This window comes from Caretta caretta, chromosome 12 (genome assembly GCF_965140235.1).
Source record: "Caretta caretta isolate rCarCar2 chromosome 12, rCarCar1.hap1, whole genome shotgun sequence".
NCBI lineage: Eukaryota > Metazoa > Chordata > Testudines > Cheloniidae > Caretta > Caretta caretta.
The window spans coordinates 3,884,649-3,906,637 of record NC_134217.1 but is presented as its reverse complement, the minus strand read 5'-3'; the positions used below and the strand labels follow the sequence as shown (position 1 = coordinate 3,906,637).

The window sequence follows — 21,989 nt, the reverse complement described above, 5'->3', positions numbered from 1 at the left end:
GTGCACCGCTGTATTGCTCTCCCAGCAGATATCAGGGTGATTGAAGTCTCCCATGAGAACCAGGGCCTGCGATCTAGTAACTTCCGTGAGTTGCCGGAAGAAAGCCTCGTCCACTTCATCCCCCATCCATATTACCTTCCTTCTACAAGCTCAGTCAGGAGTTGTGGAGCAAGGAAGTGGGACAGGTGAAAGAACAGGTGAGACACAAGAACAAACGTGAGTCCCAAGTATTAATTACAGTACAACTTTTATTAATACTGGAATCTTCACAGTGCATTCGTTACTTGTAGCAGTGACTATTTAAATCAAGGATGGGGTGGGGAACAGGATAATTATCCAAAAAACAAAAGAAAAAGAGAGGGTGAGGAAAGGGTAGCAGGGGTGTGGGGGGGAAATAAATTAAAAAAAGGAACAAGTTAACAACAGCACCAGAAAAGTTACTTCAGTCGAAAGACATTTTTTTAAAAGGAAATTTTTTTCTCTGTACAAAATGAAAAATAAAACCAAAAAACAAACAGTTGTCACGCGTCATCATCAGCTCTGGTCACAATAAGAGGGGCAGGAGAGACGGGACGGAGAGAGGTTATAACTAATCTTTATTACACAGTGTAAGAGTAACAGGGTTGAGATGCGACACACACATACACACACACACCCACACACCCCTGGGCTGGTGGGGCGGGCTGGGAACTCCCTTTTGGATCTATGTACATCGTGGTGATCTGCTGTGCTTTGCATGAGGAGCGGGAGAGAGAAGGCGAAAGAAAAGGCCAGGGAGGGAGGAAGAAGAGGTTGTGCTTTCTTAAAGGCCTTTTACAGATCCTTAAAATAACCATTTTCAAAAAGACTAAGACCTTCGGAGCCCAGGGACGCGGCTCCTTGGCTGCAGTTCAGAGACCTTTGCTTTTCACATCAGAGGTGGATTGTACATGCTACTAGCTTGGCCTTTATTCTTAATGCAATCCCCCCTCTCCAGCCCCGCCCATCACACATCTACTTCAGAGAGGCACAGGGCTGCTCTGCTTGGCTGAAATGTTTCTCAAGGAACAGGAGAGCCAACCCCCAGCATGCTGTTGAAAGCCTGGCAGGCTACAGGAGAGATGAACAGTAAGATCAAAACCATGGGAGTCAACTACAGTGTGACTCCACCAAAATCAACGGGCCCTGCTCATCTCCGGTGCAACTCACCAAAATCAATGGAGATCCCCAATCACTGGGCCATTCTATCCATAGTAGCTCAGTCTGCCTATCCAGGGTCTTTGACATGGCTCCCATTGCTCCAGGATCCCTTCTGCTCAGCTACTGTTCAGTGCAAAATACAGCAGGCCAAGGGTAGCCCTCGTGTGGCTCCCTTCTCCTGTAATAACCAAATGGTGGTTCTCTGTCCCCACCGCACTGCTGTCGGCCACCTGGTGACGATGGCACCTCTGAGCTATCCTGGGTGTAAGGCCAGTGCTTCTGGCTTCTTAAGGTAAAGGGGTGAGGAAGGGAGGGGGGTGGATTAGATCAGCTCTCAACCAATCATAACTCATCATTTCTCTAGCAAGCTGGTTGAGTACTATTCATTCCTATCCAATCAGATGCGGGAAAGACCAGCTCTCCCCTTTCCAAACCCAAACCTTAAAGACCACATAGCCACTGCCGTTCAGCCAGGACACCCTGCCCCTAGCTTCCTCCCCTCCAGTCACGCACTCACTCATCACAAATCCCTCCTCCTTCCCAACGTCACCTTCTGTCAGCCAGTATAGATGTTGTAGGTTTGGGGTGGGGGTGGAAGCAGGGAAGGGCAAGAGGCAGACAGCTTGAGCACCCTCACACTCTACCAGCTCAACATGCATGGCATGGAGGAGGCCAGGCATAGATGCAGATTCCAAGACCAGAAGGGCCCACTGGGATCACCTGGTCTGACACCCCCCCCCCCCCCCCCCAGCATGGTACCAGCCATAGGACTTCCCCACAGTAATCCCTAGAGCAGAGCTTTTTAAGAAACAGCCAGTCCTGATTTTAACATTGTCACTGATGGAGAATCCACCTCGACCCTTGTTAAATCACTCCAATGGCTAATTACTCTACCCATGAAACATGTACACCTCCTTTCCAGTCTGAATGGGTCTAGCTTCAACTGTCAGCCACTGGCTTGTGTTAGACCTTCATCGGCTAGACGGAAGCACCCATTATTCAATGGTTGCTCCCCACGATCACAATCTATAAGAATCTACAAGTCACCCCTTAACCTTTTCTTTGTTAGCTAAATAGACTGAGCTCCTTGAGTCTGTCACTCCAAGGCAGGGTTTCTAAGCCTTTAATCAGTCTCGTGGCTCTTCTCTGACCCTTCTCCAATTTACCCACATCCTTCTGGAATGGTGAGCATCAGACCTGGACACAGGATTCCAGCAGTGGTCGCACCAGTGCCAAATACAGAGACAAAAGAACCTCTCTGCTTCTACTCATCATTCCCATTGATGCACCCCAGGATAGCATTAGCTCTTTTGGCCACAGAGTTGCACTGGGAACTCACGTTCACTGATTATCCACCCACACCTCCAAATCTCTTTCAGTCCCTGCGTGCCAGGAGAGAGTCCCCCAGGCTGCAAGCATGGTCTATGTTCTTTGTTACCAGATGTGTACTTGGACATTTACCCCTATTAAAATGAGTATTGTTTGCTTGCACCCAGTTTACCAAGCGATCCAGATCATGCTGAATCAGCGAGCCCTTCCTTTGGCACAGCTGCTGCAAGGTCTTTACGGAAGTGCACTGGCCTGCAGCAGCTCCCCGTTCCTGTTCTCTCACTGTATTTATCCAACCACCATGGCAAAGCCCAGCTTATAAGCAATGAGGGAGGTGTGTCCATCAGACCAGGTTATGAACAGAACACAGACGGTCATCCCTAAATCTGTCCCCACCCTCCCACCTCCAAAATTAACCCTTCGGTGGCTCTACTGCCTCTAACTCGAAATCCAGTTAATGCAGGGACAGTGATTGTGCCCCAGTCTATGGTTTCACCATTGACTTCTGAGGAAGGACGCAGCACCTCATCAGGTTGGCAGTCGTGGGAAAGCAGGTGCCCAGTAACCTGGTGCTGGGAGATGCCACGAGGCCATGATTATTGGGATGCTCATGATCATTAGCCCCCGGAGACCTTGGGCTAAGCAGCGTTAAATTTACCATCAGAGCTCAGTGACAAGGAGCTGTGATCTAGGGTCCCCCTGTGCTCCAATGAGAACCATGTCCTCACTGAGAGAAATCCAGCAGGGCTTATGGGCTCTGGCCTGCCAGCTCTGCCCACCGTGTATCCAGTCGGTGCTTTCGCAGGCCGCGGCCACTGAGGCTAACGGATGTTTTGTAAAAGAGGCAGGTCTGACTCTGCCACCTTTACTCCCACTGAGTAACACCTTCCTGTGTGGGGAGTCCCCATTCTTTTCAATGGGACCGGGTGTGGAGTAGGTGAGACTGGCTGTGAGTCTGGAGGGGCAGGGGGAGAATGGCCACTGAGCAAGACCTGAGATTCCCATTCCTCATGGGATGGCATCTTACTGGGAAAGGGAAGGCACAGGGCACTGAGTCCCCGCGGCACAGCCCTGTGTAGCTTAATGCCAGGGATGGGCCTCCCAGCTCACGGGCACTTCACCATGACAAATCCACTGGGGCCCGGTGCTGGCTGTCCCGTTCCAGGTCAGCGTTCCGTGTTCGTGCTGATCTGGCGGCTACGACTGTTAGGGGAGAGCAGGAGTAAGTGTGGGCAGATGCACCCCCCGCCGTGCTGCAAAACCCTGCATCCATCCACAGCCAGGCACACATGCAACCCCCCAGCTTGACACACACTCATGCAAACACCCAGCTAGGGACTGTGCTGCACAAACAGCCCCAGGACACCCAACCCCAGATCCCCCTGCACACTCCGAGGCTCACCTCGCAGAAGCCTGCTGGATTCCTAGCTGTCTGGCAACCCCTTTACCCTGGACTTCGGTAACCAGCCCCAGGGCAAATGCGGGCTGTGAAGCTGGATGCGGGAAAAGGTAACTCTTGAGCAGGCCGGTTCCTTTAAACTACCAATGCTGCTGGTTGCTAGCAGAGCTGTAGATGGGCACCCCTACCCCTGCCTTGTCACTACGTGGCTAGAGACCCACACAAGCAGTCTAACCTCCTGAGAAACACATGTACCCAAGACCCCTGGCCTGAGGTCTGGGCAGAGCCGGGGAAGTCCTTCCACATCTCAGCTACTCAGGAGGGGAAGAGAGCCTGGCTTTTGGTACAGTGCCAAGTTTTCAACCGGAGACTATGAAGTGCTAGCCCCCAAATCCACTCCCAGGGGGCACACATGTAGGGGCAGCTGCTCTGCCAGCAAAGGCATATTGGGGAGGCAGTGACATCCCGAGGAAGAGGAGGGAGGTGGCTTGTCGGGGAACAGCAGCCAGCAGTCCTGGGCGTTGTGTGTCTATCTGTGTGTGTTCTTTATACTTATTATGTAGCTGCTTATTTGAGTCCAGGTTTGTGCTCCCCCTCCACCCCCCGCAACACACAGTGGGGGTGGCCCCCTCTTGTAGCGCTGCCTCCTGCTGGCAGCAAGGAGTCTTTAACAGCCAGGAGCAAGGTGTGGGGAGGGGATGGGGAACTAGGAGGAGCAGAAGGGCGTGAGAAATGAAATATAAAATAGGCTCCAAAACCAGTTCAGTGCCTCCTAGGCGGCGCCTTGCAAGTTTGTTAGCGAAGACTTTTAAATTTCCATTTAAATCTAAACTCGTCTCTAGCTCCATAAAGTGGCTTTGCCTCAGTGATTCTTTATTGGATTGATTTCTCTTCTGTGCTCAGTCCGGACCCTGTGTTCGCTCTCTTCCCATGGGATGCGGTGGGTAGGGGGAGTGTCATCACAATATCCGTGGGGCGGATCTGTCGTTGGTGACGGTCCTGCGCAGGCGAACCCCGCGCCGGATGGCTACCAGCATGTCTTCTGCAGGGGGGTCGCTGGAGGCAGCTGGGGGCAGAGTGGGCATCTCCACTCCAGGGCCAGGGACAGAGAGAGCGGTGGGGAAGGGGAATTGGCCCTCACCCAGGGCACGGGCACTGGCCACCAGCTCGCCAATCTTCTCCACCAGGCTGTGCCGGTTGGCGGCCAGCTGCTGGTCCTCCTCTTCCTCCGCAGAGAGGTGCTGCCCTGCGCCCGGGTACACCGAGATCTCCATGGCGTTGCTACCCCAGGCTGTGTTGGGGAGGCTGAGCCTCTTGGGCGAGGCTTTGGCGAAGTCCATGGCGTTTGGCGAGGCGTCGTCGGCGTAAAATACACACTCTTCACTGCCCACCCGGGTGGGCCCTGTGTAGCCAGGGGAGTCTGGAACCGTGGGGGTCTTTACCGGGACGATAGGGGGCCGGATGGGGATGGGCCCGGCGTTGGAGAGGGTGCGGCGCACTGAGGGCTTGGTGGAGGGCGTGCGGCGGATGGTGGCCACGCCAGGGGGGGCACTGGCCGGCAGGGGGGTCCCGGTGGGCAGCCCAGCAGTGGAGGCGGGGCGCTTGGTCTGGATCATGCGGCGGTAGTTCTGGGCGATGTTGCTGTTGCGCGGGATGGTGGAGGATTTGTCAAACTCGCTCTGGCTGTCGCACTCCACGTCTCCGTTCACCGAGTAGCAGTCGTAATCCGAGCCTGGGGGCAACACGCAGCGTCAGCCACCGCAACCACCGCGCGCAACGCAGTCGTCAACACCACACAGCGTCAGCGCGACACCCGCAACCACCGCAACCAACACACAGCGTCAGCGCGACACCCGCACCACCGCACAGCGTCAGCGCGACACCCGCGACCACCACACAGCGACCACCACACAGCGTCAGCGCGACACCCGCGACCACCACACAGCGACCACCACACAGCGTCAGCGCGACACCCGCGACCACCACACAGCGACCACCACACAGCGTCAGCGCGACACCCGCGACCACCACACAGCGTCAGCGCGACACCCGCGACCACCACACAGCGTCAGCGCGACACCCGCGACCACCACACAGCGTCAGCGCGACACCCGCGACCACCACCACCGCACAGCGTCAGCGCAACACACACACCACCACCACCGCAACCACCGCGCGCAACGCAGTCGCCAACACCACACAGCGTCAGCGCGACACCCGCACCACCACCACCGCAACCACCACACAGCGTCAGCACGACACCCGCACCACCACCACACAGCGTCAGCGCGACACCCGCACCACCACCGCAACCACCACGCGCAACGTAATCGCCAACACCACACAGCATCAGCGCAACACACACACCACCACCGCAACCACCACACAGCGTCAGCGCGACACCCGCACCACCACACAGCGTCAGCGCGACACCCGCACCACCACCACCGCAACCACCACACAGCGTCAGCGCGACACCCGCACCACCACACAGCGTCAGCGCGACCCCCGCACCACCACCACCGCGACCACCACACAGCGTCAGCGCGACACCCGCACCACCACACAGCGTCAGCGCGACACCCGCACCACCACCACCGCAACCACCACACAGCGTCAGCGCGACACCCGCACCACCACACAGCGTCAGCGCGACCCCTGCACCACCACCACCGCGACCACCACACAGCGTCAGCGCGACACCCGCGACCACCACACAGCGTCAGCGCGACACCCGCGACCACCACCACCGCGACCACCACACAGCGTCAGCGCGACACCCGCACCACCACCACCGCGACCACCACACAGCGTCAGCGCGACACCCGCACCACCGCAACCACCACACAGCGTCAGCGCGACACCCGCACCACCACCACCGCGACCACCACACAGCGTCAGCGCGACACCCGCACCACCGCGACCACCACACAGCGTCAGCGCGACACCCGCGACCACCAAACAGCATCAGCGTGACACCCGCGACCACCACCACCGCGACCACCACACAGCGTCAGCGCGACACCCGCACCACCGCAACCACCACACAGCGTCAGCGCGACACCCGCACCACCGCGACCGCGACCACCACACAGCGTCAGCGCGACACCCGCGACCACCAAACAGCGTCAGCGCGACACCCGCGACCACCAAACAGCGTCAGCGCGACACCCGCGACCACCAAACAGCGTCAGCGCGACACCCGCGACCACCACCACCGCGACCACCACACAGCGTCAGCGCGACACCCGCACCACCACCACCGCAACCACCACACAGCGTCAGCACGACACCCGCACCACCACCACACAGCGTCAGCGCGACACCCGCACCACCACCGCAACCACCACGCGCAACGTAATCGCCAACACCACACAGCATCAGCGCAACACACACACCACCACCGCAACCACCACACAGCGTCAGCGCGACACCCGCACCACCACCACCGCAACCACCACACAGCGTCAGCGCGACACCCGCACCACCACCACCGCAACCACCACACGCAACGCAGTCGCCAACACCACACAGCGTCAGCGCGACACCCGCACCACCACCGCAACCACCACACAGCGTCAGTGTGACAGACGCCCCACCACCGCAACCACCGCGTGCAATCGCCAACACCACCACCACAACCACAACCAACGCTATCCCCAACACACAGCGTCAGCGCAACACACAAGCACAACACATACAATGCAATCACCAAAAACATGCAGCGTCAGCGCGACACCACCAAATGCAACACAGTCATAAACACGCAGCGTCAGCGCAACACAGGCAATACAATCACCATCAACATGCAGTGTCAGTGCGACACAGGCCCAATCACCACAACCAACACATGCAACACAATCACCACCACATATCAGCATGGCACCCACACACCACAACGACACCGCCAACAACACAACCACATGTGCAACACAATCAACACAGCATCAGCATGACCCCCCCCCCCAACCACCAGGAACACAACACAATCAATACATAGTATCAGCATGCCACACACATGCCACAACCACACCAGCCACAACACAACCAGAGCCATAATACATGCACCACAATCACCAGTGTCAGCATGACACAAACCACAACCTCCAGCTACACAACTATCAGCCACAGCATGCACAACACAACCACAAAACATGAACCAGCAAGACAACCACAACCGCATTACATACACAGAACCACCAGCAACAAAACCATTCCACACACAACGACCACCAGCAACTCAACCACACCACACAGCCAAAACGCTAGCACCTAGAATCAGCATGATCCAAAATACACATCACACGACCACAACATACTATAACACAACACAAACATAACAACCAGACTACACACCACACAAACATCACACCCCATCACATTACACGCAACACAAAACTCATACAAAACACACACACACACACACACCACTTACAACATAGCCACCACACTCCACCCCACAGTCATGGGTGCAAACGTGACCAAAGCCCACCCACCGCACCACAAACCATCATGCAAACACATGCTGGTGGACAAATGGAAAACCACATTTTGCAACAGAGGTTGAAAAAGCGGACGTCATTGTCTCCTCCAGGTTGTGACAAGGAACCGTTTTTTATTTATTCAGTACCAAGGTCACCAAGGAAACCCCACCTCTGGAGGTTTTAAGAGCAAGGAGACAAACCCCTTTGCGGGCTGGTCTCAGTGTGCCCAGTCCTGCCTCCGTGCAGGGGGGACGCACGGACGCACTCTCGAGGTCCCTTCCAGCCCCACAGTTCTATGAATCTAAAATAGCAAAACTGGATGTAGAGAATTCCCTGCGGCATGATGGGAACTCCCGGCTCCCTCCCAGCCCCCAGCTCGGCCCCATCCTGCAGCTCCACAGCAGCTCCTGATTTATCCTGCCCCATTTGATCCCTTCGGCAGAAGGAATCCAGTGGCTCCATCCTGAGATCCCTGCAGCAGGACCTGCCATGCGAGCAGTGGATCTCAGTGAGTCCTGGGCATCAGCCCTGGCTGAGCACGTCGCTCCAAGGCCTGGAAAACCCAGCCCCCTTGCCAGCCCGGCTGCATGGAGGCTACCTTGAGACGGGATGGTGTCTTCTGAGCAGGACGGTGTAGTGGTCTGGGTGCTGTAGCCACTGGAGTACTGCAGGGAGTCCCGGCTGCTCTTCTGGTGTTCGAGGCTCAGGCCACGGGTGAGCACCATGGCCAGGTCGCTGGCAGCAGGGGACACCTCCTCACCATGCTGTTGGAGAACCAGAGGGACCCATCACAATCTGCCTTAGCTTCCAGTCAGAGGAGTTTGCTCCTCTCACCCTGGTCTCTGGGCATGACTGGGAGTCAGGAGCAACTGACATGAATATTGCAAGTCGGGCTGGGTTCATCAGCAGCACGGGGCAGGACCGATTCCCAGCCAGCAGGTCTGTGCACACAGATGGGTTTGTAAGCACACGGCCATCCCAGCGAGGGGGAGGGCAGCAAACAAGCCCCAGGGCGGGAGGGCAGGATCGGGACATCCAGGCACTCCCAGGGAACCACGAAGTGAACTGCGCAGGAGCAGAGCTCGAACCCAGCATTCAGTGCTGCAAACAGTCTCCATGGTCCCACGTTGCCCTCCCCTCTCTCCTTAACAGCTGTACCTTGGCGGCGATGGTAGCTGGGGACATCCTGGGCCTGGGCACGTCCTCCAGGTTAATTCCTGGGTACCCCATGCTGGCGGAGCCCATCTCGGCCTCCCGCAGATGCTCCACGCGGTCCTTCCTCCGCTGCAGGGTGGTGACCACCGGCTGGTCGTAAGGACTGGCCTTGGACCAATCCTGCAAAAGGCAAGGCAGGCCTGGTAAGACAGGGGGCTTGGCCTCAGGGGGACAGGAACGTAGCAAAGGATTAGTGAGCATGGAAAGAAATAGAGGGGAGAGTGCGGGGGTGGGAGGGAGGGAAGGGTCCTGGTGGTAACACAGAAATGACTGGCTGCAAATTAGCAGAGGCAGCGGCTGTGTGAACCATCGTGCCACCACCCTGGATGGATGGGCTGGTATGCCAGGCTCTCGCTTCTTTGTGAACCAAAGCCTCTGTCTGTGGCCACATGTAGAGTACAAAGGCCATGTGTGTGCACGCGTCTGTGTATGTAGGTGTGCACATGTGGGCATGCGTGTGTACAGGGAGTCCCAAGGGGGATCTAGCCTGGACCATTCAGCCCAATGCCTAGTAATAACCTCCAGCCACAATCACACCATCATCTGGACAAGATACCAACTCCACCCATTCCTTCCCTACCCATCCTTGCCCATCTCCCTCCTCACCTATCCCCACCCATTCTCCTCCCTGCAAATCCCCACCCATCCCCCTCCCTGGTTTTCTTCCCCCCCGCCCCATCTATCTCCTTCCCGGGCACATTTCTATCCATCTTTCGCATTCTTCACCCCCTATTCCTTTCCTGTGTCCCATCTGACCCACATGTCTGCTCAGTCCCTTGTGCTAGCCCCCATTCTATGTGTTTCTTCCTTGGTGCCACAGAGCCTTTGATTCAGCCTCCTGGCAGTCAGGAAAATGCCTGGCTCTCCTGCAACTCCGCTCGTCTTGGGATCACACTCAAGCCAAGGCTGGGCCCATTTCGGGGCAGTCCCAGGTGCCCCCCGTCTCTGCTTTCCTCGGAGGAAGAAGACGTGCAGAGAGGATGGCCTGACCCCCAGGCATCAGGGGTGCTGAGCAGCCGAATGACAGGGCCTGGGCTGGAGATCCCAGGGTAAGGGCTGGGAGGCAACCCAAGGCGAATGCAGCCCTGCTTCCTGTCATACGGGAAGCCGTGGGGTGGCCAACTCTGCTGTCGCAGCCAAGGAGCACAGCGGGTGAAGCCCCCAGGCCAGTGGGCCAAGCAGCGGGTTTGTCGGCCTGGAGCTCCAGGCTGCTCGGCAAGCGCTGGGGTCGCTCAGGAAGCGGGAGAGACAGACACGGTGTGTCAAGCCAATAATCAACACCTACCGTGGCTCTGCTCATCCCTTACTGGCTCACCAGCGCAGAAGCCGCATAGCCCCAGCAGCATTGGAAATATGGCTGCATGCAGCCTGCTTTGCTTTAGACCCACCGGCTAGCTTCTAGGCTGCAGGTCACGTAGTGCTGGGCTGCCCCGGCACGGCAAGGACCTGTCCCGCTTCTCCACCACCTGGCCTGCCAGCCTCACCCCAGCTGGGCTCAGTGCGGGCAGCATAGCACAGCCCAGTTCCAGCCCAGGGGCAAAGTGCCACCCCTCCCTACGCAAAGCACCGGAGAGTCTACTGCAGCCGCGGGGGAGGGCCCTGCCCTAGCCCCCTGAGGGGAGGAGAGACGTGACCCAACGTCTCCCATCTCCAGACCTCTGACAGGGCCTTGCCCACAGACACGCTGGGAAATACACACCAGGCTCAGGCTTCTTCGGGAGCTTCCTTCAGTCCTGGCCACATGAGCTACATTCATAGGTTTCAGCTGAAACACAGCAAGAAACCGGTGGTGAAGAAAACCCTGCACTCACTTCTGTGCCATGTCCCCCCGCAGCCTGGGAGCCGAGCAGCGTGGCAGGCAGGGGGAAGGGAAGCCAGACGCACACCAGGGCTTCAGAGCCCGTGACAAAGCACAAAGCCAGTCGAGAGCCAGGGCAGCCCAGGAGTGGAGATGGAGGGGGAGGAGGGGGAGATTAATGGGATGGGAGGGGTGCGTCTCCCAAGAGGCCCCCAGGTGCCATGCACTGTGCTGCCCCTGGGGTATCTGCATGGGAAACGTAACCCCAATGAAGCGAGAGAGATGGACAGAGAGGGGGACGTTGCTGATGAAGGCTTCACCTTTTCACCGCCTGAGCACGCCCCTGCGGTAGAGCTAGAACTAACCGAGGTGGGGGAGCTGCATTCACTAACTGACTGGCAGGTTTCCGAGGCCTCGGAGGATGCGGAACTGGAGGACTTCTGCCATGCCCAGAGTCCGTCAGCGGGAGCGTCAAACAAACACACAGAGAAGGAAGACAAGAAACCTGGTTACAAAGCCAAAGGCATGCAGCAGGAGAGGAGAGAAACGCGCTCCCCAAGCCCGGGAGCGTCTGGGCCAGCCCCACAGCCAGCAGTGCAGACGCAGCTGGAGTCCCCAGTGAATGTTAGGTGCAGACAGACAGCCTACAGGCATGCACACGCCCCCTCCTTCCCTGCACACACGCCCCCTCCTTCCCTGCACACACGCCCCCTCCTTCCCTGCACGTATGTACGTACACACGTTCCTTCCCTGTGTACACGCACACAAACACCCTCCTTCCCTGTGCACACATATACACACAAACACCCTCCTTCCCTGTGCACACACACACACACGCACTCCCTGACTACACATACATACTGTGACAAAGTTCCAAGCCTATAATTGTGGGCCCCGTGCTTCCTGGCACATCCAGGGGCCTCAAACTCACTAAAGCCCCAATGTGACCTTCCTTTCACAGCGTAGTGGCCAGAGTCACAGCCTCTTGGGTTACTCTCATCACAGGCCAGTATGGGAGATGGGACGGGGAAACACCCCATAGTCTGTGTTGCTCCGTAGACACAGTTCGCCCTCCTGAATGGACCGAGTCCTGCGTCCCCTCTCAAGGGGATCTCTGTAGAGTATGGGGGCGGGGGGAACCCGGGCCCACCCTCTACTCTGGGTTCCAGCCCAGGGCCCTTAAGGATAGCAGCTGTTGGTGGGTTTCCCTCCACCACTAAACACTGCTTTGATTCCCTGGGCCACTTCCCCCGTGGTCCCCTCTTCCTAGCTTCATCCCTTCCTCAGGATACAGCAATCCTTCCTCCTCCAGCTTCTTTCACCTGGGCTCTCTCTAGGGAACTGGAAAGGAGAGCTTTTAAGCAGTCTGAGTGAGACCTCGATTGGTTCCACCTGTCCCCATTAGCTTAATTGGTTAATTGGTGTCAGGTGTCTGGATTGGCCTGGAGTCGCCTTTGTTTGGCTATCCAGGGAGCAGGGACCTGCTCACCCTGAGGCTGATATATCTGCCTTCCACCACTCTCTTATAGCCTTCTGGTCTGACTCCGTCACAACACACACATTAATCCTCCTTCCCTGTACATATGTACACACACGCACACCCTTCTTTCCTGTACGCACGTACACACGCCCTCCTTCCCTGTACGCACGTATACCTACACACTTTCCTTCCCCGTGTACACACGCACGCACACACACTCCCTGTGGATGCACACATGTACGTGCTCACTGCTTATGAACCCCCACCCACCACGGCACACACCCAACACACAGAGATATAAACACCATAAATACACTCCTGCACACGTACCCAACTGCACTCCATATACACTTCTCAGACAGGGACACCCTCCATGTACCATCCAGACACACCCATGCCATCCCCACACAAACATATAACACAACCCCCCCCATTGACCCATCGAATACCACACCGGATACACACATGCCTTGCACACGCTGCATGCACTCCCCCAGCACACAGCATACTCACACACACATTCCCTGTACACACTCCCCATCCCTGACACACACAGGCAACACACCATACGCACCACCCCGTACCCTGTCGCTGCGTCACCCCCAGACCTCGGCATGATGACACAGTCACAGCATTGGCTGAAGGGTGTGCACGGTGCAGGGGCCGCAGTCTCTCTCCGAAGGAGAGTCTCTCTCCTGCTGCCTTCTCATGGGAAGGAGGGACAGAGCAGCCCTGCTGCCACTCCAGACCGCCCGCCCCCACACCCTGCTCTGGCTGGCCCCCAGCCCCATCTCCCAGGGGACAGAAATAGAGCGTGGGGTGCTGTGCACTACCCCTCCATTCAGCCCCTCTCCCCAGCTTCAGCTGCCTTCCCTCTGGGCTGGCCTAGGATTCCCAAGGGTCAGCTGAGTACGCCACACCCCAGCCACGGCACCGCCTGGCGCAATGGCCATGCCTTGGCAGAGAGCAGACTCCTGGAAAGGATGAAGGCCAGGTTCCCTATCCCAACAGTAACCCGGGGTGGACCCTGCTCCTGGACATTACCCTGTCTTGTTCACTCAGCCGGCGTCCAACCCCCAGCCACACCAGCAGGAAAGCTGCACAGGGTTAGTGAGATTGGCTTAGCGCATCCACATTGCACGTTACCTCCCCAGTTATGTACTCAGCCGCACCAAGCTGGGTTAGGGTTAGAGCCAGAGCCAGGGGTGTGAGCAGCCGTCTGAGTCGTGCATGCAGCCTGCGGACGCTTTGCCCTTTGCCCACACTGTCCCGATCATCCTGCGGGAGCCATGTCCCGGCCACAGCCAGGGCAGCCAGAGAGCGAGCTAACCAATGGGCCAGCCACCGCCACATGTGGAAACTCATCACAACGCCAATCCTGGCTGCCCTAAATGGGGTGCAGGGACAGCTCTGCAATGCGGGCCTCGTGCTGCTGACAACGTGCACTGCCCTTAGCAGTCCTTTCCAGACCTACCATGCCCAAGCAATCCAAGCGCTAGGGCCAACTGGTCGGTGCTACAGACTGAGGGCTTCTGGCTTTCACACGTCAGACTTGAAAAATTAGAGGGAGGGTAACTACTGGCGAATAAAATGAGGGGAGGGCAAGCCCAGCTTCCCAGGGGCTGCTCCTGATGCCAGCAGCCCCGTGTGAAGCCGATGATGGGTGGGGAAGAGAGCAGGAGCTATGCTGTATCTGAATACCGTGCACCACTGGAATTCCATGCTGAGAGCCTGGAGCCTGAAGGCACAGCAGGGCAGTTGCCTAAGCCATCTCATCCCTCCCTGCTGCTGGCTTTTGCGAGTCCTTTGCAGTTCCATGCTAAAGGCAGGATGCCTGTGGCATGGGTCACTCTGAATATTTCAGTGCATGTCACGGTGAAGTGTGGATACTCTCCAGAAAATGCCATTCCAGGGCTCCAGGCTTCCCGTCTCTCCCTGGTGCAGACAGAAAGTGCTCATCTTAACAGTCAAAAGACGTTTCTTGCATACGCCCAAATTTGCACTGGGGTAGTTAAACCAGTGCAAACCCGTGTGTACACTCTCACTCTGGTTTAATGGCCGTTTATTTAGGTTAGACTTAAACTTGTTTCTCGGTGACTTCTGCTAACTAGAGATAAGCCTGGTTCCAACCAAAACAAGGGCGTCCACACAGCCCTGGGCACCTACGTCAGTTTAAAATCATACCAAGTGGCCTATTGCCCTGCCCTGCCGAGTCACCCTGGGCTGGGACACAGCTCGGCGGTGTCCCCAGCAGTACAATCTGCCCATGGCTGGGGGATGTTCTGGGGATGGTGCAGAAACCCAGCCGCTCTCTCAGAGCTGGGCTGGCTCTGCAGGTCCAATACCAATGGCTCGGGTCTGTCACTAAGGTAAGCAGGTCGGCCTGGGGCATGCAGGGAATAAGAAGGGGCCACGTTTTCTGATCATAATGCAAGTTCGATTCTGTCTATTTCCCCTCCCAAGGCCCCTGAGATTGTGTGGCAGTGGTTTCCCCCCTAAATCTTACTGCTGGGGCTTCAAAATGGCTTGTTGGGCCAGCTGACAAGAGAGGCGCCGCGGTGAAGAGACCGTGCAGAAATCTGCCCAGTTATCCCATATGGATTCACTGCCATGCTGTGGGAACTGGGTCAATGTGAATTAAAGCCATGTCCCCACCTCATCTGCATTAACCCTCGCTGTGCCCCACAAGGCGGTCGGTGAATGTTGCCCCTCTCTGACAGATGGGGAACCTCAGGCAAATCAGTGGCAGAGGCAGGATTAGAAGCCAGGAATCTCTGGGTCCCTGCTCTCTACCCACTACACCCCGCTGCTTCGCTCAGGAGGCATGAGCACGTGTGATCTGATGTGGATCACTGAGGTGGCGCCTTTCCCTTTCTTTTTAAAGGGGTGTGTAGAATCCAGAGGGCATTCACTCACGTCAGCTCAGCGATCGCCCCATGGCCCCCTTACCTGACTGGTGATGTCAGATGGCATCGGAGAAGGCGGCTTGGAGTACGTGGCATCCTGGGAGATGAAGCCAGAGTCGTGGGAGGAGACGCTGGACAGGCGGGTGTTGGCATTAACCGGCTGCGCCAGGCTGCGGTAGCGATAGGTGGAACCTGGTGAGTATGTTTGGGACCCGCTGGACCAAGCGGTACCACCCTTTGTACTGTTAACACTGCTGCGGGGACGGCGGGGAGGAGGGATGAGAGGGGAGTGGGAAGAGGGAGGAGGGGTGGCAATCAGGAGAGAGATGCATGTTATCAGGGTGAGAGGGGTTACGAGGAGGGCAAAGGAAGGAAAAGACAGTTTCAGACAAAGGTCCGCCACACAGATTTATACACGACAGGACTAGAGTTACAGACCAGGGGGGTGGGAGGGAGGGGGAGGGACGGAAAGGAGGGCGCACTCCTGCATTTCTGTCTCTGGGGCAGGCTCAGTTTCTGCCCCCATGCAGCATGCACCCTCCAGCACACACTCATTCTGTGGGTCCCACCTGTCCCACTGACCCCTCTCTAGCCCTGTCCACCCCGAAGCACATTCCAGGGCGAAGGGGAAGAGCCAGCAGGGGAGGTGCTATGGAAGGCCAGAGGTTCAGTTCAGACGTGCACCCACAACAGTCGGGGAGCTGTTCTTCCCTAGATCCCAGCACCTTCCTGGGGGAGCCTAGATCTGCCCTAGGAATTATTTTGGGGAACTTCTGTGCACTGTGCTCTAAAGGAGGCCCGACCAGGTGAGCACAAGGGTCACTTCTGGCCTTAGAATCTATGAATGAAAAGGTGGGTCGGTATTGTTACCCCCGTGTTTACTGATGGAGAAACTGAGGAAGAGGGACACACCCATGGCCGAAGACGCTCTTAAAGCACACGCAAAGTATCTGTGCAAACTGGCTGGGGTGCTATGGACCCAGGAGACTTCATCTCCTCTTCAGCAACCCTTGAGCACTCCTTTAGTGTGTGATGGTGCCTGGGACAGCTGGTGCATCTGTGATGTACCCAGCCTGGCTCCATTCCAGTACGTGATTCTAAAGACTTGAGTATTGACCAGCACTGGCCCCAAAAGCTGCAGGATCAGGGATCACCGCTGGCAGGCCCCTCACACACTCGCCCCTCTACATTCTGCAGTGCCACAGGGGAAATCCTGAAGCCGTTTCAGACACATTTTTAAAATGCAGGTTTTCACTGTGTTCAGTATTAAGACAAGTAAGACATTGGGTGTCCAGGAGCCCTAGGCAGGCTGATTGGGAATTCAGTTCTATTTATCGTAGGCTGCACCCATATTTTCATTTTCCCCGTGGCACAGGTGCCCATCTTTAGGTTCCAGGGCCAGACGATGGGGCTGGTTCATACCTGGCAGACCTATCGCTTCAGCCTGTCAGCAAACATCTCTGAATGGGTGACTCTCAGGTCATAGAATCATAGAATATCAGGGTTGGAAGGGACCTCAGGAGGTCATCTAGTCCAACCCCCTGCTCAGAAGCAGGACCAATCCCCAATTAAATCATCCCAGCCAGGGCTTTGTCAAGCCTGACCTTAAAAACTTCTAAGGAAGGAGATTCCACCACCTCCCTAGGCAACGCATTCCAGTGTTTCACCACCCTCCTAGTGAAAAAGTTTTTCCTAATATCCAACCTAAACCTCCCCCACTGCAACTTGAGACCATTACTCCTTGTCCTGTCCTCTTCCACCACTGAGAATAGTCTAGAACCATCCTCTCTGGAACTACCTCTCAGGTAGTTGAAAGCAGCTATCAAATCCCCCCTCATTCTTCTCTTCTGCAGACTAAACAATCCCAGTTCCCTCAGCCTCTCCTCATAAGTCATGTGTTCCAGACCCCTAATCATTTTTGTTGCTCTTCGCTGGACTCTCTCCAATTTATCCATATCCTTCTTGTAGTGTGGGGCCCAAAACTGGACACAGTACTCCAGATGAGGCCTCACCAATGTCGAATAGAGGGGGACAATCACATCCCTCGATCTGCTCGCTATGCCCCTACTTATACATCCCCAAATGCCATTGGCCTTCTTGGCAACAAGGGCACACTGCTGACTCATATCCAGCTTCTTGTCCACTGTCACCCCTAGGTCCTTTTCCGCAGAACTGCTGCCTAGCCATTCGGTCCCTAGTCTGTAGCTGTGCATTGGGTTCTTCCGTCCTAAGTGCAGGACCCTGCACTTGTCCTTATTGAACCTCATCAGATTTCTTTTGGCCCAATCCTCCAATTTGTCTAGGTCCCTCTGTATCCTATCCCTGCCCTCCAGCGCATCTACCACTCCTCCCAGTTTAGTATCATCCTCAAATTTGCTGAGAGTGCAATCCACACCATCCTCCAGATCATTTATGAAGATATAGAACAAAACCGGCCCCAGGACCGACCCCTGGGGCACTCCACTTGACACCGGCTGCCAACTAGACATGGAGCCATTGATCACTACCCGTTGAGCCCGACAATCTAGCCAACTTTCTACCCACCTTATAGTGCATTCATCCAGCCCATACTTCCTTAACTTGCTGACAAGAATACTGTGGGAGACCGTGTCAAAAGCTTTGCTAAAGTCAAGATACAATACATCCACCGCTTTACCTTCATCCACAGAACCAGTAATCTCATCATAGAAGGCGATTAGATTAGTCAGGCATGACCTTCCCTTGGTGAATCCATGCTGACTGTTCCTGATCACTTTCCTCTCATGTAAGTGCTTCAGGATTGATTCTTTGAGGACCTGCTCCATGATTTTTCCAGGGACTGAAGCGAGGCTCACTGGCCTGTAGTTCCCAGGATCCTCCTTCTTCCCTTTTTTTAAAGATTGTTTGACAATCTTTTGAATGTTTTCAAGCTTTTCTTTGCAACCACCAGGGCTAGAAACATATTCATTTTTAAGAAAGCTGAGATTCTGGATCCCAATTTGGTGGCAAAGGGTGAATTCCAGGGAAATTCCTAGCCCACAGAATGGTGGAATACATGGGGCCTGACCTTATACTTCTGATAAAGGCTCCAAGCCTAGGGACTTTTCAGGTGTGTAAGTGAGTCAGGTCCAATCACATACTCCAGGAGGGAGAGAAGAGACAGACAGTTCAATTAACTTTGTAACCATTCTTTGACCCCATGTGTTCCACAAATCCTCCCTCCACCAAGGGCCCTTCATATTAAGTATTACTGAGTATTAAGATTCTCACGTAAGCATCTCCTCTGGGGTTACACAGGCATGGTCTGGGCATGAAAAGCACTGATTGTGAAAAGGAGTTCATCTGATGGAGGATTAAGCCCCATGCCACAGATACTGATCTATGCTAACCCTCAGTGCAATGCTTTAATGATCAATTAGCATCTGATCCACACAGGGTCTTGGCGACATTTCACCATGCATTCTTCTCCCTGTGCCTGAGGACCTGAGCTCAGGCCAGGTATTTGGCGTTATCAGCTGAGCACTCAAGCACTTACACAATGAGATTGTGAGTATTAAAGCAGAAACTCCTTCACCCCCATCCTGAGTATGTTTGTGAAGTCCCCTACTACAGTCTGTACTTACCTGCACATGCTGGACTTGCGGGAGCCAGAACTGCTGGGGGAGGATGGAGGAGTCTGATAGGACCAGCTGTAGTCAGAGCCTTTCAGGTCTTTGATCACCTGCAGGAGGAAGGAGCCAGGCCATGTTAGCAATGTAGCTTATCAAAGAGCAGGAGAAGGGGTGACTTGCTCACCGTCTGTAAGTACCTCCATGAGGAATAAATATGGAATAGTGGGCTCTTCGTCTAGCAGGAAAAGGACTCACACAATCCAATGGCTGACACAATCCAAACTGAGCCTGGAAATATGGCATTAAAGGTCTCATAGGGAGGGTAATTAGTCACGGGAACAACTTCCCAAGGGTCTCGTGGATTCTCCATCACTGGCCACTTGTCGGTCCAGATGGGCTGTTTCTCTCAAAGCTCCACTCTGGGAATGATTGTGGGGCCGGCCTCTGGCCCCTTCCATGCAGGAGGTCAGGCTAGGTGATTGCAATGATCCCTTCTCGCCTTGGCATCTCCAAATCGACGAAACTGCTCATTTATAACTAAGTGCTTCCATTCCCCTCCCCTCCCTCTCTCCCTCCCTCCAGCAAGACTCTCGTGTCACGGAGTCCTTGGGCAATGCTCTGGAACTGCTCCCTACGAAGCCAGGCAGGACTCTGAGGAAGTCTCCTTTCTGGGAGCAGACTGTCTCCAGGGGACACAGCTCACACAACTTCCACCTTCCTGGGTCTGACCTCGGAGCATTCAGCATCCTCTGCCCCTCCGTGCGCTTCCCACAGCGAGTCCGCCCAGGCGGGGTCCTGGGGAAGCCAGAGGGTCCTGCACCCCAACTCTGCAGTCAGACGTGACTCTCAGTCAGCCAGTAAAACAGAAGGTTTATTAGATGTCAGGAACACGGTCTAACACAGAGCTTGTAGGTGCAGAGAACAGGACCCCTCAGCTGGGTCCATTTTGGGGGGCAGTGAGCCAGACAACCCCGTCTGCACTTCACTCCAGGCCCCCAGCCAGCCCCAAACTGAAACTCTCTCCAGCCCCCCACCCTGCTCTGGGCTTTGTCCCTTTCCTGGGCCAGGTGGGCACCTGATTCCTTTGTTCTCCAACCCTTTAGCTCTCACCTTGCAGGGGGGAAGGGCTCAGACCATCAGTTGCCAGGAAACAGTATCGGCCGTTCTCTGTGTCCAGACCCCTGCACACACCTGCCCTCTAGGGCTCTGCAACGATCATACACCCTTATCCCACAACCTAGATACTTAAGAACTGCCTAGGGGAAACTGAGGCACCCCCACAATATTCAGAGGAAACATTAAGAACAGTCCCACTTCGTCACACCTTGATGGACATCTGGGTTAGCGCTGTAGGGGCCAGCTGCTCTCTGCTGCCAGTGGACACATGCTGCTGTCTCTCCTCCCAGAAATATTCCCCCTCCCGAACATTCCCATCCCCCTCTTGCACTCCCTCCCTCCCCCTTCACAACCAGTCCTTGTGCTCCTCACCTGCTCGCTGGCAGGGGGCAGCTTGTGCGGCTCTGCAGTCAGCACCACCAGGTCCTCCATGATGCCCTGCAGGTGAGTGATCTCTCCCAGCATGGTGATCTCGCCAGTCTGAGCGGCAGGAGGAGGAAGCATCAGCAGTTGGTGCCGTGGGAACCAGGGCTTTCCCCTTCCCTTACTGCCCTGCTTGGCTTCCTCCAAGTCAGCAGTGTCTTACGCGGCGTGTGAAACTCGCTCTGCCTGCCAGCCGGCTGGCCCTGACTGTTCTGCCAGCCCCCCAGCAGAACGCCTACAAGACCCTGCCTGAAGCCATGTCAGCATCAGAGGGGTGGGGCAGCCAGAGTAGCTCATCAGCCCGTACTTGGCACAACCCCAGCGAAGTAAAGAGAATCCAGATCCCAGCCCCACTCCGCAAAGCCAAGGGAGGGATGTTGATTTACATCAGTGGAGGATCTGGCTCTGGAAGTGTAACTGGAAGCTGCCACTGCACCATCCCCTGAGTGAAGTGGGACTGGCTAGCCTCCTGGGGAAGAAGCAGGACCATCAAGGGCTGTGATTGGCAAATTCCCAGCCATTCCATGGAGCAACTGTCCTTTCTCCCGCCACCAGAATCTCCCTGGCAGCACAGCTCCAGGAGATCCGCAACCTGGTTCCCTGTGACCTTCACCTCGGGGAGGTGCTAATGTCAATCCCTCCAGCATTCACCTCCTTGGAATTTCACCTCAGAGCCCTGCAGCTGGGGACAGAGTTCTATCCATCAATCACCATACATCCAAGGCAGCCAGAAGGTACTGTCTGTTCTAATCCATGACATGGGACAAGGAAACTGATCGGTATCAGCCACTGCAATGAGCTGCTCCTGGGACTCTGAGAAAGGCCGCTGGAAGGGGCCAGGACACGGACTAACTTCCCTGCTCTTGGGAAACATCTCCTAGCATCTTTAATGCCCCCCACCCCGTCCCAATTTTTCACACATGCTAGCTGGTCACCCTGACCGTAGCGCTCACCTCCCAACTGTCCCAGCTTTCACGGGACTCTCCCACTTTGACCCCCAAAGACCCTGTCCTGGTTGAAAGCAGTTTTTCCTGAGACCCCCATTTGAGGGGCACCCCTAAACTGAGCGG

The 21,989-nt window shown here is 55.9% G+C and overlaps 1 protein-coding gene and 1 long non-coding RNA gene across 9 annotated transcripts in view; one reads left to right on the top strand and one right to left on the bottom strand.

Annotated features, from left to right (window-relative positions):
- Positions 1-230: 230 nt before the first annotated feature.
- The window catches only part of MTSS2 (MTSS I-BAR domain containing 2), an 84,410-nt gene continuing 62,651 nt past the window's right edge, over positions 231-21,989 (bottom strand). Inside the window, exons 8-15 of one of the 8 annotated variants that reach the window (XM_048816834.2) lie at positions 20,869-20,976; positions 19,393-19,490; positions 15,834-16,044; positions 11,770-11,844; positions 11,306-11,371; positions 9,550-9,726; positions 8,990-9,155; positions 231-5,639 (exon numbers count right to left, since the gene is read on the bottom strand). In XM_048816834.2, the coding sequence (XP_048672791.2) occupies positions 4,867-5,639; positions 8,990-9,155; positions 9,550-9,726; positions 11,306-11,371; positions 11,770-11,844; positions 15,834-16,044; positions 19,393-19,490; positions 20,869-20,976 (1,674 nt within the window). In that variant the 3' untranslated portion in view covers positions 231-4,866. Of the gene's footprint in view, positions 5,640-8,989; positions 9,156-9,549; positions 9,727-11,305; positions 11,372-11,724; positions 11,845-15,833; positions 16,045-19,392; positions 19,491-20,868; positions 20,977-21,989 lie in introns of all 8 variants that reach the window. The other 7 variants (XM_048816835.2, XM_048816839.2, XM_048816836.2 and 4 more) reach the window with 7 other exon arrangements.
- Positions 15,107-21,989, top strand: part of LOC125620752 (uncharacterized) — a 28,242-nt gene continuing 21,359 nt past the window's right edge. Inside the window, exons 1-2 of the long non-coding RNA XR_007352309.2 lie at positions 15,107-15,253; positions 15,769-15,985. This is a non-coding gene — a long non-coding RNA (uncharacterized LOC125620752). The remainder of the gene's footprint in view (positions 15,254-15,768; positions 15,986-21,989) is intronic.